The 16760-nt window shown below is 30.8% G+C and overlaps 2 protein-coding genes across 2 annotated transcripts in view; one reads left to right on the plus strand and one right to left on the minus strand.

Annotated features, from left to right (window-relative positions):
* The window catches only part of LOC111409068 (50S ribosomal protein L29, chloroplastic), a 2790-nt gene extending 1127 nt beyond the window's left edge, over positions 1-1663 (minus strand). The window contains exon 1 of the mRNA XM_023038969.1: positions 1252-1663. Coding sequence (XP_022894737.1) covers positions 1252-1590 — 339 coding nt within the window. The 5' untranslated portion in view covers positions 1591-1663. The remainder of the gene's footprint in view (positions 1-1251) is intronic.
* Positions 1664-8468: 6805 nt separating this feature from the next.
* LOC111409069 (ubiquitin carboxyl-terminal hydrolase 3) lies at positions 8469-16455 on the plus strand. The gene is made up of 6 exons (XM_023038970.1): positions 8469-8772; positions 11120-11236; positions 12780-12878; positions 14220-14408; positions 14737-14918; positions 15720-16455. The coding sequence occupies exons 1-6, from the start codon at positions 8656-8658 to the stop codon at positions 16111-16113; spliced, it is 1098 nt and encodes a 365-aa protein (XP_022894738.1). The 5' UTR covers positions 8469-8655; the 3' UTR covers positions 16114-16455.
* The last annotated feature ends 305 nt before the right edge of the window (positions 16456-16760 follow it).

Consider the following 16760-nt stretch of genomic DNA (forward strand, 5'->3'; position numbering starts at 1 on the left):
TTTCCCAAAGGAAAAAAAAAAAAAAAAAAAAAAAAAAAAAAAAAAGGGGAAGTCAACAGAAAAAAAAACCCCTCCTTAAGAATCTTCAGTGCATTAAACACTTTTAAGTACAACTAAAAACTCCATATAAAATCTTGAATTAAGAAATTCTCTGTTGAAGCTGATATCAGTACCGGTGTGCATCAAGCTCATGTCCTTGCATAGGGAAAGACATTGGTGTTAATTGATGTACTTAATATAAGAAATACGCCCCTCTTAAAGTATAACTTATAAACAACGAGGTGGTTCAACACGATACGATTAAGGTTCTAAGTTCGAGTCTTGCTGCTACCTATTCATAAAAATGCCAGTGTGTTAAGACTTCGGATGATGAAATGGTATCCGGCCTATGCGTGATAATAACAAAGAAGTTGTCTGGTCTATAACCAACTCAAGCTTTTAGACGAAGTAGTTCACCAATAAAAAAGTACCGAAAATGTGAAGTGGTCTTCAAGTCTATATACAATATTGCAGCTGCTTAACATAATTCTGAGAAGAAAGATTGAAGAACAATTTGCTACTATAAAGTTTTAGTAAGAACCCTATACCCGTCAACTTCTGTACTTGTACTTATAACAAGATGAGATCAAACGAGCAACAAAATGTAGAAGCATGTCAACAAACCCGAGAAAATCAAGCACCTTATCTAGAAAGCAGGATATGATTCATACCAGTCTGAGGAAAAAACCCCGAAAGAACAGAGTGCCAAAAGCACCAGGACTCCATCTAAACATTTTAGGTATTATAGCTGAAATCTTTTCGAAGTGTTCAATCTTTCTTCATTTTTTGTATAATTACTCAATCACACTTTCAATTTGCCATTAATAATTATTAATAGCAAGGAAAAAAATCAGATTTTTATATATGCTGCTTCACAATCTTTTTCTTCATTTCACTTCCCAATTCTTAACCTCACAGTCAATTGAAAACCTGAAAAACATCAAAATTCAAGCATTGTCACAACTTAACTAATTAAAATCTGAAGTCTACTTCCCTCCTATTCAAAACAAAAGTTACCTAGTATTAGACACGAGACTAATCTTCTGTATCCAGCAAGATTTTAAGTTCTTTTTCTTGCTTCTGACATAAGAGTGCTACCTAATCTTCCACAATTCAGAAGAGCGCTATCTAATCTTCTATATCAAACATGCCATAAAACTAAATTTTGCAAAATTCAAATCACATTCACTTAAAAAGTAAAGGAGATATTACCCTTTTGCGCATTCGGTGAAACTCGCTCGACTTGAACTCGTTACGAGCGGAGCGTTGAAGGCGGAGCATGAAGAGCTCTCCTTTGAGGTCGACAATCTCATCGTTAAGCTGTTCAGTAGTTTTGGTTCTGATTTCTTTCAATTCCTCTTCCCTTTTCGCCATCATAACCACTGTAGAAGAAGAAGAAGAAATAGTGTGTGAAATCCGAGTGGATAAGGCGCTGGGTGGGCAGTAATGCGCAATTCGAATGCCATTAAAGGAGGAAGAAAAGGGTTTTGAAATGGTCGATGTTGAAGGGAAGGGGATGGTACAGGGCGAGGCTATAGAGAAACTCGTCATCTCTTTTCTTGATTATGCTATCTGCCACTCACTCTCCTCTCTCGCCTTTTGCCCTCTTGTAGATAATGTGCTTCTTCTCAATTCTCACTTTACCTTTGGGTGGGCCCTGAGCGTAAAAATTTGGATAATTAGCACCTTCCACTGTTATTATGAAAAATATTTTCTTTTAATTTTTTAGCATTTTCACTCTTATTTTTATCTTTCATTGTGTAAAGGTCATTTTTATTCATTTTCCCAATTAAAAGCTATGAAATGATAAATATACTCTTCTATTTAAATTTAAAAACTAATTACAATCATAATTCCAAATTTTTAAAAAAGTACAAATGAGTTCAAAATAAATTATTAAAAGGTAATTAGCACATAAAGTCATACATTTCACTATTATTATGAAAAACGCCAACGTTTTTCTTTTTTGATATTTTTACCCTTACTTACATCGTCGATCATGCAAACCATCATTTTTATCCATTTTTCATCCAATTTCTCAATAAAAGAATATGTGAAATGACGAATGTACCATCCTGTTTAAATTAGAAAAAAAGAACTAATTACAATTGTAATCCTAAAATTTTCTAAAAAGTGCAAATGAGTCTCAAATAAAGTATTAAAAATAAAAACAAATCCCAAAAACAAATTATTAAAAAATTAGAAATTAATTTTATAAAAAAATAAAAATGAATCCCAACTAATTATTAAAAAACTAAGTTTCATTTTTTATTTAAATAGGAGTGTATATTCACCATTTTATAGTTTTTATTGAGAAATTGTAGAAAAGATAATTTGTGTAATTAAGGATGAAAATACCAAAAACGAAAGATATGGATGTTTTTTCACAATAATAGTGAAAGGTATGAATATTATATGCTAATTACCCATTTAATAATTTATTTCAAGTCGTTTGCTCATTTTAAAAACTTTGGGAATATGGTTGCAATTAATTCCTTTTTCTTTTATTTAAATACAAGGGTATATTCGTCATTTAATAGCTTCTAATTGAAAAAATTGATGAAAATAACATTTTGTGTAATGAAATATGAAAATAAAGGTGAAAATGTCAAAAAATGAAAGATATAAACGTTTTTCACAATAATGGTAAAAGGTAATGACGTTATATGCCAATTATCCTAAAAAATTTACATACAAGTAATAAGTTTAAATTGAATATTGATTTATTAAAAAAATTAAATCAAATATCCAAAATCGCTTCCCCTAATGCATCGAGAGAATTTATGAAAGAACTCCAGTTTTAAAATAGCAGAAATTTAATGATTATGTATTGAGTCATGTTATTTATAATTATTGATAACTATCATCATATTTAGTTGACAATGAATGATAGGTTCAATAATCTAATTTAATTAAACATATAATTTAATGGGTAATTGACACAAACATCCCTACCTTTTAAATTTATTGTACAAAACGTCCATACATTTCATTTTTGACATTTCAATTAAATCAAATATCCAAAATCGCTTCCCCTAATGCATCGAGAGAATTTATGAAAGAACTCCAGTTTTAAAATAGCAGAAATTCAATGATTATGTATTGAGTCATGTTATTTATAATTATTGATAACTATCATCATATTTAGTTGACAATGAATGATAGGTTCAATAATCTAATTTAATTAAACATATAATTTAATTGGTAATTGACACAAACATCCCTACCTTTTAAATTTATTGTACAAAACGTCCATACATTTCATTTTTTGACATTTTCATCCCTACATTCCAACTTTAATTGCTCAAAATGTCATTTTTATCCATTTTTGACTATGTTGCACTTCTATTTAAATAAAACAAAAACAAAACAAAAGAAAAGACAATGAACTAATTGCAATCAAAGTCCCAAAATTTCAAAAAATTACAAATGAGTTAAAAATATATTCTTTAAAAAAAAAAAAAACTTTATTGTTGCTTGTCATCAGAATTTCAAATAAAATTATAAAGCCTTACAAATTCGAAAGACCACACACGGGTACATTGCTGACGCCTGTCTTTTCTCTCTTCACTGGAAGTTCTCAATAAACCCAAAATTTAAAATTTTGGAACCAAAAATCAATTAAATTAAAGCAAATGAGTGAAGATCAAAGAGAAGCAACGGCGGAGAACTAGTGTCACAAACCCAATTTAGTCATTTAATTTTATGTATAAAGATTTCAAAATTTTATATACTTTGTGAAGAGAGAAAATTTTTGGCTATTTGTAGAGTATGAGTAGGCAAGCAATAATAAATATAAGATAGTTGAAAATTTTCTTATATACTTGGTTTCATTGCAAAAGGTATATTAAAGACTAGTAGATATACAAAAAAAACTTTATTGTTGCTTGCCATCAGAATTTCAAATAAAATTATAAAGCCTTACAAATTCGAAAGACCACACACGGGTACATTGCTGACGCCTGTCTTTTCTCTCTTCACTGGAAGTTCTCAATAAACCCAAAATTTAAAATTTTGGAACCAAAAATCAATTAAATTAAAGCAAATGAGTGAAGATCAAAGAGAAGCAACGGCGGAGAACTAGTGTCACAAACCCAATTTAGTCATTTAATTTTATGTATAAAGATTTCAAAATTTTATATACTTTGTGAAGAGAGAAAATTTTTGGTTATTTGTAGAGTATGAGTAGGCAAGCAATAATAAATATAAGATAGTTGAAAATTTTCTTATATACTTGGTTTCATTGCAAAAGGTGTATTAAAGACTAGTAGATATACAAAAATTTTAACTACACAAAAATTGCACTACGCAAAAGTCGCACTATGTACCATATCTTACTATCATAATCAACCGATTTGTATTAATATTTATACTACATATCAAAGACCACCGGGACACATTATTTCTTCAGGAAAATCATTTGAAAATAAGTACGTCATAGTAGTGGCCTCGAAGTAGTCAACATAATAATGGAATCTCACAAAGTGATGGAAATCGAGAAGTCTGAATACGTCATTCATGTGTGGATTTCTTTGACATACATACAATATCAGCCATCTTCCGAACTCATCCATTCACCCAAGGTAAAGTCAATATATTCGATGGTGATCGTCTACGAGAAAATAAAATAATGTGAATAGATTTATTTAGCGAGTAATCTATACCATAATCTTTCTTTAATTTGAATAAGAAATGAAAACAATGGGCCCCAATTATAGATGTTCAATCCTACCCGTGCGCGCAATATGAAAATAACAATATATGAGCTCATTAGTTGATTACACCACTTTGGTGTAAAATTAATAATATCAATTATTATCCAATGCAATGCCAATATCCAATGCAATGTCAATGTTAATGGGTAGAATCTTGGAGCTATAATTGATTTGAAAAGTAAGAAGTAATCCAATAAACATAATTGCAATAAATATGTTTGAAATAAAAGTAGGTATAGACTACTGACCTTCAAGTTACAAGACAATTAAAGTGCTATTTTCATAAAGTTACTTGACTTTTTTTTTTTCTTTTTTTATGTATTTCAATTTCTCTCCTTCTCCCCTATTTATAGTAATAATTTAGAATTAAATTAACAATTAATTTATTTTTCTTTAATCATTATTTTTGCCACCTTTTCCCCTATTACGCCATTTGTCATTATAGTATTTAGAGTGGCAAAGTGATATGTGTAGGGTAGCCACCTTATAACATTTGTCATTTTCATATTTAAGGTCCGTTTGGTACACATTAATGTAAAAATGAGAATGAAAAATATAACCGTTACGAACCTCACACAAGAGATAAAAAGTCAAATATGATAGTTTGATGTGATGGATAACGGTCATATTTTTCATTTTAATGGATAAATAATGGGAAACAAATGGGGGCTTAGAGTGGCAAGGTCATTTATTGGCAGAATGAAAAATATAGCCGTTACGAACCTCACACAAGAGATAAAAAGTCAAATATGATAGTTTGATGTGATGAATAATGGTCATATTTTTCATTTTAATGGATAAATAATAGGAAACAAACGGGGGCTTAGAGTGGCAAGGTCATTTATTAAGAGTAGCCACCTTATACCATTTGTTATTTTCATATTTAGAGTGGCAATGTCATTTATTGAAAGTAGCCACCTCATTTTTCTTAAATTTTCCATATGGTTTTTAACCAAAATTTTAATTCAATTCTTTTTATAAGCTTATAATATTAATAATAATTTTTTTTTTTACTATATTACATGAAATATACATTACAATACAATGTATGAATATGTATTATAAATTTACTAAAGTCTGGGATGTCACAACTAGTGGCACCATTGCCAACATCTTTAGAAGACCGAAAGTCCTCAACTGGATCTACCGCCTTCGACAAGAAAGTCATCATAAACAGCGTTGCCATTAAATAAGACATTCAGAGAGAAGCTTTTGACATTGTCATAGCTATAAATTGTTTTCATTTCACTCAAAATAAGAAAAAATAAGCAAAATTCGCTATTTCCCCCCCTGGTTTTTGGGTTTTTGGGTGTTTTTTTTTTTTTTTAATAATGTTGATTTCCGTTTCTTGAAAATCATTGTTTTTTTCATATAGAATCATAGATTCACATCTATAATTTATTGAAATTTATCAAATTTTCAATGTTCTCCAATTTGGCGGGTTAAGAATAAAGTTTTTTTTTTTTTTTTTTAAGAATATATTTTTAACTCATTTGTAATTTTTTGAAAATTTGGGACTTTAGTTGCGATTAGTTCATTGTTTTTCTTTTCTTTTGTTTAGGGTAAAATCGTAAAAAATGGATGGAAAGAACTTTTTGCTCAATGAAAGATGGAACGTAATGGTGAAAATGTCAAAAAATGAAAAGTAGTGACATTTTACATAATAACATTGAAAGGTAGAGAGATTTTGTGCTAATTACCAACAATTTAGTTCTTTATGTTACATTTTGTCAAATAGAATTGAGATGGTTATCAATCATGACAAATTACATTATTTTTTTAGGAATTTACTATTTGTACAGTGGCCCTTCACAAAATCATTAAAGATACTCAAATGGAAGTGGACCCCATATGAATAAAATATTATCAAAAAAACCTTACCCATCCCTCCATTGTGTGTATACTGTAAGCTTTCCTTCTGTACAAGAAGCGAGACTCTCTATTTTTTATACAGTTAAGATGAAACTTGGAATCACTTTATTATGGCCCCGTTATAAAAATATATTTTTCTCTCTTATTTTTAACCATACATTCTTTATTAAAATAATATTTTTTTTTTACACATAAAAAACTGATTTTTTACCCAAAAAAAAAATACCTTAAAAAAAATTTTTTGGCCCTGGGGGGCTACAGCCCAGCCCAGCCCCCCTATATCCGTCTCTACTTTCATTGTTGAACGAATTGGCAAATTTTTATGACAGTCTTTCTTATCCTCACAAACATTTTTCTCAGACATAATCAATTTTTTAAATAATTTTTGATAAAAGTTGTTGAAATTTGTCGTTAAAAAACCGTAGATATCATGAAATATGTAATTAAAATAAATTATTGATTTTGATTTTAATTTTAATTATCAGTTCTATTTTTGTCACCACTCTAGTTTACTTTTGTATTACTTTTATGTACACATGAGTGACATAATTCCTTATCTTGAAGTCTATGGGTAATTTTTTCTTTATATTTATTATAAGCAATAAAAGTAACTTATAAGTTTCAATCTTGATCACTTTTCAAATAACATGATGAGATCGTATTTTAAGTTGTGGTCAAAATTACTAGTATATTTGAAATACTTTTCTCACATTCTTACTCAACTAGTCAGTCAACTCCAAAGTAAATAATATTTTATTTACTAAAATTAACTTAAATTAATTATAAATACACATTTTAGAAAAGTAATATTTTTTGATAATAATAAAAAAACCTATCAAAATATGCTTTGCCCTTCTTTGAGCCCCATTTTTTCATTAAAATATATTTTTCAACAATAATTTCATTTCATTTCAACAACATATTTTTCTATAAAATAATATTACACATAAATCCAATTTTTTTTTAAAAATTTTTTAATCTCACATTTTCTATTATAATACTATTTCAAAATGTATTTTTTTTTTAAAAAAACAGTGGAACTCAAACATTTCCCTAAAATACAAATATTTTACACATATAAAATAAAAAGTAATACAGAATAGCCCTTGTTTGAGTCCATTCTTTTCAAAAAACACATTTTTAAACAGTGATTTGATATCATTTCAATCACGTATTTTTTAATAAAATAATATTACATGTAAATTCAAAATTTTTCTTTATTTTTTAACCATACATTTTCCATCAATACACTATTTAAAAATTCATTGTTTGAGAGGATCATTTTCGTGTGTGTATAAATTAATGATATGTCTCATGTATTTAACGATTCACCAATTAAAATGATATGCCATATCACCAATACTTAGGAGATGTTTGATAGATATTTTTATGTAAAAATACATTTTAGATAGTAATTTGATAGAAAGTGTGTGGTTGAAAAATAAGAAAAAGTTTTTGATTTACGTGTAATATTATTTTAATAAAGAATGTGTGATTGAAAAGAAGAGAGAGAAAAATGCATTTTGAAAAAAATGGGTATCAAACGGGGGCTTAATATAAGTTAAGTATGGGTGTTTAGGAAATTATTTATATAGCCCTCGTTTGGCCACATTAATTTTTATTTCATTTTTCTCTCTTATTTTCAATCATACAATTTTCTATAAAATAATATTACACGTAATTTGAAAAATTTTCCTTCTTTTTTAACCACTCATTTTTCAAAAAAACTATTGCACCAATTTTCATTTATACAAAATGGAAGCCAAACGAGGTTTATATATATATATATATATATATATATTCAAAACATGCTTAAAAGTTCAAATAAAAATCTGCTTTAAAAAATATTGTTTTGATGTCTATTTTCCACGTCCGCATCCAAAGCCCTTACTTCATCGCATTTCCCCCAAACCAATCCTCCAATTTCATGTCCGATTCTATCTATCTTAATCCAACCCTAATAATTCCGGGAAAAAAAAAAATTCAATTACGATATATAAATACAGTACGGTTATAGAATTTTGCATGTATGGGGGCAGCGGGGTCGAAACTGGAGAAGGCGCTCGGAGACCAATTCCCTGAAGGCGAGCGATATTTTGGCCTCGAAAATTTCGGCAACACTTGCTATTGCAACAGCGTTCTTCAGGTTTCTTCCCATTGCATTACAATCATTCCTATATCTCTTTGTAGTTATTCGAGTTTATATGTTTCTATTATGAGTGTAATTATTTATGGATTTAGTGTTTCTATTAGCGTTTTCTCGCGAGATTCATTTCAATCAATTTTACTGTTTATTTGTGATTGGGTTTCTTTACTTTTTTGCTTCTTAATGGAAGTGGAGTAAATAAATTTCTCAGTGAATATATGTAGTTATTCGTGTTCCTATGTCTATATATGCGACTTTAATAATGTTTGAATTTAGCCTCTTTTTGATTTAGGTTAAAATCAGATTTTTAGTATATTTTATTAAAAGTTGATAGAATGATGGGTATAAAGCTATGGGACCTGGCTGAATGGTTAAAGCGCCCAACTCATAAATGGTGAATTCGTAGGTTCAATTCCTACTATGATATACATGGTTAAAATTAATTATTGATTTTAACTTTGCCCCTGTTTGGCATCTAAGTCAAAGTTAAACAATTAATATTATCCACGTCTTTGTCCCACAACTTTTCAACCATACATTTTAAAAACTTCTATCAAAATCTAATTTTAATCCCCACCAAACAACCTCTTAGATTTTAATCTATTTTTGTAGCTGAACCAAAAAGTGTCTTAGTGTTTGTCAACTGTACTTTCTTGAGATGCAATCAAGTTTTACTTTTTATCTATGAGTGCCTGATTGGAATTTTTTTTCTTGGTTATTAAATAGGATGTAATGAATTTCTGAGTGAATATGTCGATATATACAGTATTTCATTTTCCTTTGTGCTAAATAGTTAACTAGAAATGATGGTGACGGTTATGTTTTTCCCAGTGGTTTAACTTTTGACAATTGACTTGTATTGCTAGAATAAAGATGGCAGATTGATTTTGGTTTAAATTGGATCAAAAGTGCCCTTATGAAGAGATTGTGGTGGGAGGGGTTTTTTAAGGGAATGTCAAGATTACCCTTTTCTGGCTCCTTTTTGGAGCTGGATAATATAAGCAAATGTGACAAACTAAGAGTGCTTTTGGTTTGCCGTTTTGAGGCCATTTTTAATTTTCTAAAACACTGAAAGCGTGTTTGGTATATTATTTTCAAACACGTGTTTTCGAAAACGAAGAAAATTTTACAACATAAAGCTTGAAATGACTTTTTAACGTTTTAAGTCTTCTCATTGAAAACACTCAAAAAACTCAAAACAAGAAAATGAACTTAAAAATTTCTCAAATTAAAATATTAATAAAATCACACAAAACCTACCCCAATACAAATACCCATCTCTCTCTCAATTTATTATTTACGGATGATTTTGATGCAATTGTTGGAGATATATTTACAATGATTCCCTTTTTTTACCAACATTAAAATTTATGCTTTTTTGATCACATACTAGGATAAAATTGATGTGTTTTACTAAATAATCAAATTAAATGAAAAAAAAAGAAATGTCATAAAACTATTCTAAAATTTTTAAATCAAACGTGTTTTTTAGTTTTTTATTTTGAGAAACAGTTTTTACAAACCAAATGCTCTTTCTGCAATGTTAAAATAATCCCTCAAAATAGAAAACAAAAAATGAATTCAAAACTAAAAACAGAAAATAGAAATGCAAACCAAATGCACCCTAAGCGTTTGAAGGAATAAATGGGGGGAATAGAAAAATGAAAAAAGCACGAGACAAAATTTAGAATTTACGAAGTATGCCTTTCTTTCTTCCATAGTTTTGAACTAAGATAGCATCCTTATTGAAGTTAAGTTTTACTTTACTAGGAATGGAAAAATTAAGTTATATCTCTGTACTTTACATCTTATTTCTTTCATGCTTTAACTCTTTTACTTCCATATCTTTTATTACTGGACAGATCATGACATGCCTCTATGTCATGGATCCTTTGCTCTATACTTGGTTTAGATTAAAGTATTCACCCTTTATTTCAATTGAAGTGTAAAACTTAATTCAATACTTGAGTCAATTAAATATGTTGTCTGTAGTGCTTGGTTGAACACACTTTGTTTATCCTATGCTAGTGTGTCTAACAAATAATTGATTTGGTTTATCAATTGTTCTCTAGTAATGATGACCCTGGTTGGAGGTGCGTAAATTATGAATTCATGATCCTCGCTCTATTGAGATATATACATCATAAGATGTCGGCACACCACATCAGTATTAGATAGTAGCTGTGATTAGTTGGGCATTTTGTGATTTTTGAAGTTCGTTCCAAATATTGTTTTAGTGTGTTTCGTCTTCACAGTTAATAAACCATTCATACTGAACATAATAATTTATTATTATTATTATTCTTTTTCCAAAATTCGTTTTAATTTTATTCTCCATTTAATGTAGGCTCTTTATTTCTGTGTTCCATTCCGCGAGCAGTTGCTAGAATATTATTCAAATAACAAAAGTCCGGCTGATGCAGATGAAAATCTCTTGACGTGCCTAGCAGATTTATTTACACAGGTAAGCTTCTTTTGGAGAAGGCCGACTATCTCGACAAATTATGTGATTGGAAAATTCATGGGTTTTATGTTTTATCTCATTGTCTTTTTGTTTATTAAAGTTAATTATGGCTCTCTTTCTTAGATAAACCTTCTAGAATTGGTTACGTGGAAGCTAAAACAGTCTGGGAAAAATATTTTTATATTGTTGCTGAATTCCATCTTGAAAAACTTGGTTTAGCAAATTGATCAGTTGAAGGAATTCATTTCATTTTGTAAGACCTGTGGATATCATACACTTGGACAACAAATAAGTTTGTTAAGATTGTACAGACAATGTTGTTATGTTTCCACGTCAAAGTAAAATATAGTACTTAGTTCTTTTTTTCTTTCAATTAATACCTACTGGTGTTCCAAAAGTACCTTTCCTAAGTCCTAAACCGTTCCTGTAGGTTGAGCACCTTTTTCTAGGAAATATAGAATAGCAGGAACATTTAAATAAGTTTGAAGAACTTGTTTCAGTTGCTTATCATAAGGAATTTGAACAACTGCTTCAAATACAATATTAGGAAATACTGCTTATGGAACCTCAATATCCACGGGCTTACCCCTACATACACGGTTATCAGATGCCCATGGATAAGTGCATTAGAGTACTTGTGTGCTTCTAGCCGGAATCTTGTTAAAAATGGGAGCATATGTATTAAATAGACCGAAGGATAAGTAATTTGACTCATTCACAGCCAAATTATGAATGTATGGAATCCATATTATGCAATGAGACATTGCTTTTCCTAATTCGAATTAAGAAATAAACTAAACTAAACAAAAAAAACACAAAAAACCTTGGATAAATCCAAGCGACCATTTCTTAAATCCAAGCGATCTTTTCGTAGGCGTTTGCCCCCCGATTGATTGTACAGACCACTAATTGTATTCAATTTTGAACTGTATTTTCCCTAACATCATTAAAATTATTTTCAAAAATCATTCAAGAAATAGGTTACAATTAGGATTATTAACATCACATAATATCATTAGAAAATAAATATGATGGAGATTAAATAGTGAAGGAAACTTTGTGATGTCAGAATTGACGTTGCCTAATATTATGTATTGTAAGACCCATGTTGTGATTCTTAAAGCACGTTCTTTAATAGTCTAATGGAACCTGTATCTAGTGAATGTTTTTGAGGAGGACTTGGTGTTTAACTTTGTAACTGTACACGAATCTTAGTCACTATTTGGAGATCTTTGTACAATGTTCTGTTAGCAGTGATGAGGTGCATGAAGCGAATGGGGTCATGTGGATGTCGGGGTTGAGGAATATTAAGGTAGTCGAATTAAATGTTGCTAATTTCATTGTAGCCTGTAGGTTGAAACTTGCATAAGAACTGTGATGATATGTGACTTGTTGGATCATAACATTTATGTTTTATGACTTCTGGAATGCTCTTACTCATCTATATTAAAAGGCTACGAAGTTTAACGCTTGCTTCTGCACATACAAACTCCCAGAAATATCTTTTCTTTTCTTGTGGGCTTACATGTGTTTCTCCATGTAGATAAGCTCGCAAAAGAGAAAAACTGGTGTAATTGCTCCAAAGCGGTTTGTACAGAGATTGAGGAAGCAAAATGAAATTTTTCGTAGCTTTATGCACCAGGTATGTGTAACCCTCGTTGAGGATGCTAGATATGGACCTTACAAATTGTCCTATTGCTGAAAATATCGAAACAAAAGCACATGGATGAATTTTGCTTGTAATGCATAAAATGGAAGTCATGGATATATTATGCCATGGTAGAAATTATATTGACATCCGTTGAGTTTGATATTTAATGTCATAGTCCCTTGCCAGTTGGTTGTCAGATATAGGAATACTTTGACGAACACATATTAAGACTTGAATGCTAAAGAATTGGGTATTTTGGATAATCTAAATTTAATTGAATTTAGTGAATGGTGAAGTCAACAGATTGCTATGCTGCACTTCCAAAATCCTTGTATGGCAAAGCTACTGCCCGGATATGGCAATAATCTGTTACTATGCAATAGTGTGTTCGTCTTTATCCCCTGTAATGTCCTTGCACTGCATTTAGCTCTTGTCTTAGGCTTTTCCGTAGACTTCATTCTTTGATGTGAATTTGGTCAAATTTGCTAATGTTTTGCTTGTTAAATGTTGAATTTTGATCTGATTATAAAAGTTGACGGAGGGATTTTTTAGAAGCAATTGGGAATTGATGACTGGTGGAAGATAGGGGTTAGGTCTCAATATTCAAGGCATGGGGGTTCAAAGGTACAAGAAAACTTCAAATTATATTTGCCAGGAAAGAACAGAAAATGTTGTGATTGTTGAGGACCAATTCCCAATCACATCAATTTATGTTCAGCCATCTGTAGTACATTTCCTAAAGCAATGTGTCACCATGGATATTCATATTTTCTTAGGACACATATGTATTACATTAAAATATAAAATTCATTTATTATTGATTGCTTTAATAATTTCTCGAACTTCTCAACTTTTCCCGTGATTATCATCGATTGTGTATGCGTAAATATATTTTGCTTCTTGGTTGACTGAAAGCATCAACTTTCTTCGCAATGTTTTTCATATATAAACTGAGGTACTTTACTGTGCTTCAATTTAATAGTTGCACTTACACATTTCTTCTTTTGAAGTGCAAGAGGAGACATTTGATGCTCTTGAGATATTTGGGATCGTTGTTCTGGTGGCCTTTATCTTTGAAATTTTCTAATAGGCTCTATTATGCTCATGCTCCTGAACAGTTGTCTGACCCTATTTACTTTATTGCTCTGCATTTTTTATGAAATCATATGTTGGGTGAAGTCAAAATACACTGCAACCCTTTATGCACTGTATAAATCTCTGAATGTCTTTTCTACCCCTGGATTTTAGAATTGCATTAATTAATGCCTGTTTTCTTGGAATGTCATGTAAAAACAGCTTCGATCTGCTAATGTTGTTCATATCTTATTTTAGGATGCTCATGAATTTCTCAACTATTTGTTAAATGAACTGGTTGACATACTGGAGAAAGAGGCTCGCGCTTCTAAGAGTGATCAAGAATCTTCATCTCCATCGGAAAAGATTTCTAATGGACCAAATAATATGTCTGCTAATGGTCCTCAAAAGGAGCCTATAGTCACTTGGGTGCACAAAAATTTCCAGGTGAATTTTGTTTCCATGTTCATTTTTTTGCTTCTTGTGAGCTATAATGCATAACAAGGGGAAGAAACTACAAATTTGTGTGGCTTCTCTTCATTTTCTAGGTTCTGTGAATTAGGTGTAATTGCTGGCTCCATTTATGAAAAGTTAAGTTGCACCACTGTTATTTACCAGCTGGTGCCACAAAAGCAGTGGCTGGTATTTATGTGCCTGCTGATTTTTCAGTTCTATTGTTTTTTATCAAACAACTAGATAGGTCTTCTTGGATGCATTAAATTTTCGTAGCATCATTGGACTACTAAGGAATTCATTGATGTCTGTTACTCTCCAGGGTATTTTGACAAATGAAACGAGGTGCTTACGTTGCGAGACTGTGACAGCAAGAGACGAAACATTTCTGGACTTGAGCCTTGATATTGAACAGAACAGTTCTATTACAAGTTGTCTAAAAAATTTTAGTTCAACTGAGACTTTAAATGCAGAAGACAAATTTTTCTGTGACAAGTGTTGCAGGTAAACAACATTTTCATTTCACATAGATATCATGAATTTGTGTATGTTCTAACCTGACTATCAGATAATCTTTCATTGGTTGAGCTTGTTTTTCATTGATGATACCGAGGTTAGACGTGATAATAGCTTTGACAAGGATTGAACCTATCTATTTCTTGGATTGCTTTCGTAATGTCTGACTTCTGCTGATCAGAAAACCTGCCCATATATTTAATGTCTTTAATTTAACTTCAACTTCTGAGATTAACTTTTCTAAATTAAGAAGTAAAAAATAAATGTTAGAATACAACCCCTCCCCCTCCCCCTGCTACACACACACACAAACTCTCGAAAGTTTCTCTTCCATTCTATTCTTCTCTGGAAGGTCTATTCTATTACTTTTTGGAGGATTAATTTATTTTTATTTTCTTGGGACCAAGGGTGGTTCAATGGTGATGCTGTTAGATGTTGTATTAGGATAGGTAGCTAGAATCATTTGGCATTCTAGTTCGAGGTAGGAACTAAAGTGCTCAATTTGATTCTTTGTGAAAAAACTTAAAAAGGAATTTTGGCTACACTTAAAAACTTTTAAGTGATCAAGTCTTAAAATCAATAATTGTTTAATTACTCATATTGGAATAAGTTATTTTGATGATAGTGTAAGAGTTACTTTCAAAATAATTAATTTTTTCCGCTTAAAAGTGTAAGAAAAAGGTAAGTTATTTAAACATTTTAGGAAATAAAAAGCAAATTTGACTCAAGTTTCACTGAAATGCTCCATATGTTTTAACTAATTGGTACCAAGCGTTGTTCCATGCGCAGTTTACAGGAGGCCCAGAAGAGAATGAAGATTAAAAAGCCACCTCACATCCTGGTCATTCATTTGAAGAGATTTAAGTTCATCGAACAACTTGGCCGGTATAAAAAGCTATCTTACCGTGTCGTCTTCCCTCTCGAGCTGAGGCTGAGCAATACAGTTGAGGATGCGGATACTGAATATTCCCTGTTTGCTGTGGTAGTCCATGTAGGGAGTGGTCCGAACCATGGACACTACGTCAGCCTCGTGAAAAGTCACAACCATTGGTTATTTTTTGACGATGAGAATGTGGAGATGATTGAGGAGTCTGCTGTTCAGACTTTCTTTGGTGCAGCGCAGGAGTATTCTAGTAATACAGATCATGGCTACATTTTATTCTACGAGAGACTCGTTTGCTAGTAGCACTAATTGACAGAGGGAGAGCTCCAATTTTAGTATGACATAATATTTCCAACTTCCAAGCATTTTTTTCTTTTCTTTTTTTTTTTTGGTCCTGTTTTCTGTTATTCCTTGTTACGGGAATTTTTTATAGTAGTGGCTTGTGATGAAACTTTTGAGCATATACTTGGGTTTTCTGTAAAGTTGATAGTGAAGCTCATTTTCCTTTTTACAATAAGCGAGATAAATGTATTCCATTTATAGATATTTCACTGATTCTGCAGTGGATTTTGTTTGTTGATCCACTGTATTCTTGCTATGTTTTTCAGATTTTGCTGAATGTTGTCTACTAATCATTAATCATCATTGGGAAATAATGTGTATATTTTGATGGCTGATGCATATTATAGATAGTGTTTTGGTATTCTTGGTGTTTCCTGTATGTATTTTTGGAGTAGTTATATACGAATTTTGGTTTAAATATGTGGGTTGCAATAATGAGAATAAGATCTTGGTGAGTTTTCGTGTTGTCCATGTTTTATTTATTTTAAGAGCGCGGTAGGGGCTTCCATGTCAAGATGTGCCTTGAATTTATTTTGTTGACTGTTGTTAGTAGGATTTTCAATTAATTGGTTCTAGGTTGAGGAGCGAATCTCAAAGAGGGTTCC

This window comes from Olea europaea, chromosome 14 (assembly GCF_002742605.1).
Source record: "Olea europaea var. sylvestris chromosome 14, O_europaea_v1, whole genome shotgun sequence".
NCBI lineage: Eukaryota > Viridiplantae > Streptophyta > Magnoliopsida > Lamiales > Oleaceae > Olea > Olea europaea.

Excerpts from the sequence above, each read along its gene's own strand:
- LOC111409069 (XM_023038970.1), top strand. The coding sequence starts at position 8,656 with ATGGGGGCAGCGGGGTCGAAACTGGAGAAGGCGCTCGGAGACCAATTC. Across the intron at positions 8,773-11,119 it reads ATTGCAACAGCGTTCTTCAG|GCTCTTTATTTCTGTGTTCC; the intron begins GTTTCTTCCCAT and ends CATTTAATGTAG. Across the intron at positions 11,237-12,779 it reads TAGCAGATTTATTTACACAG|ATAAGCTCGCAAAAGAGAAA; the intron begins GTAAGCTTCTTT and ends TTCTCCATGTAG.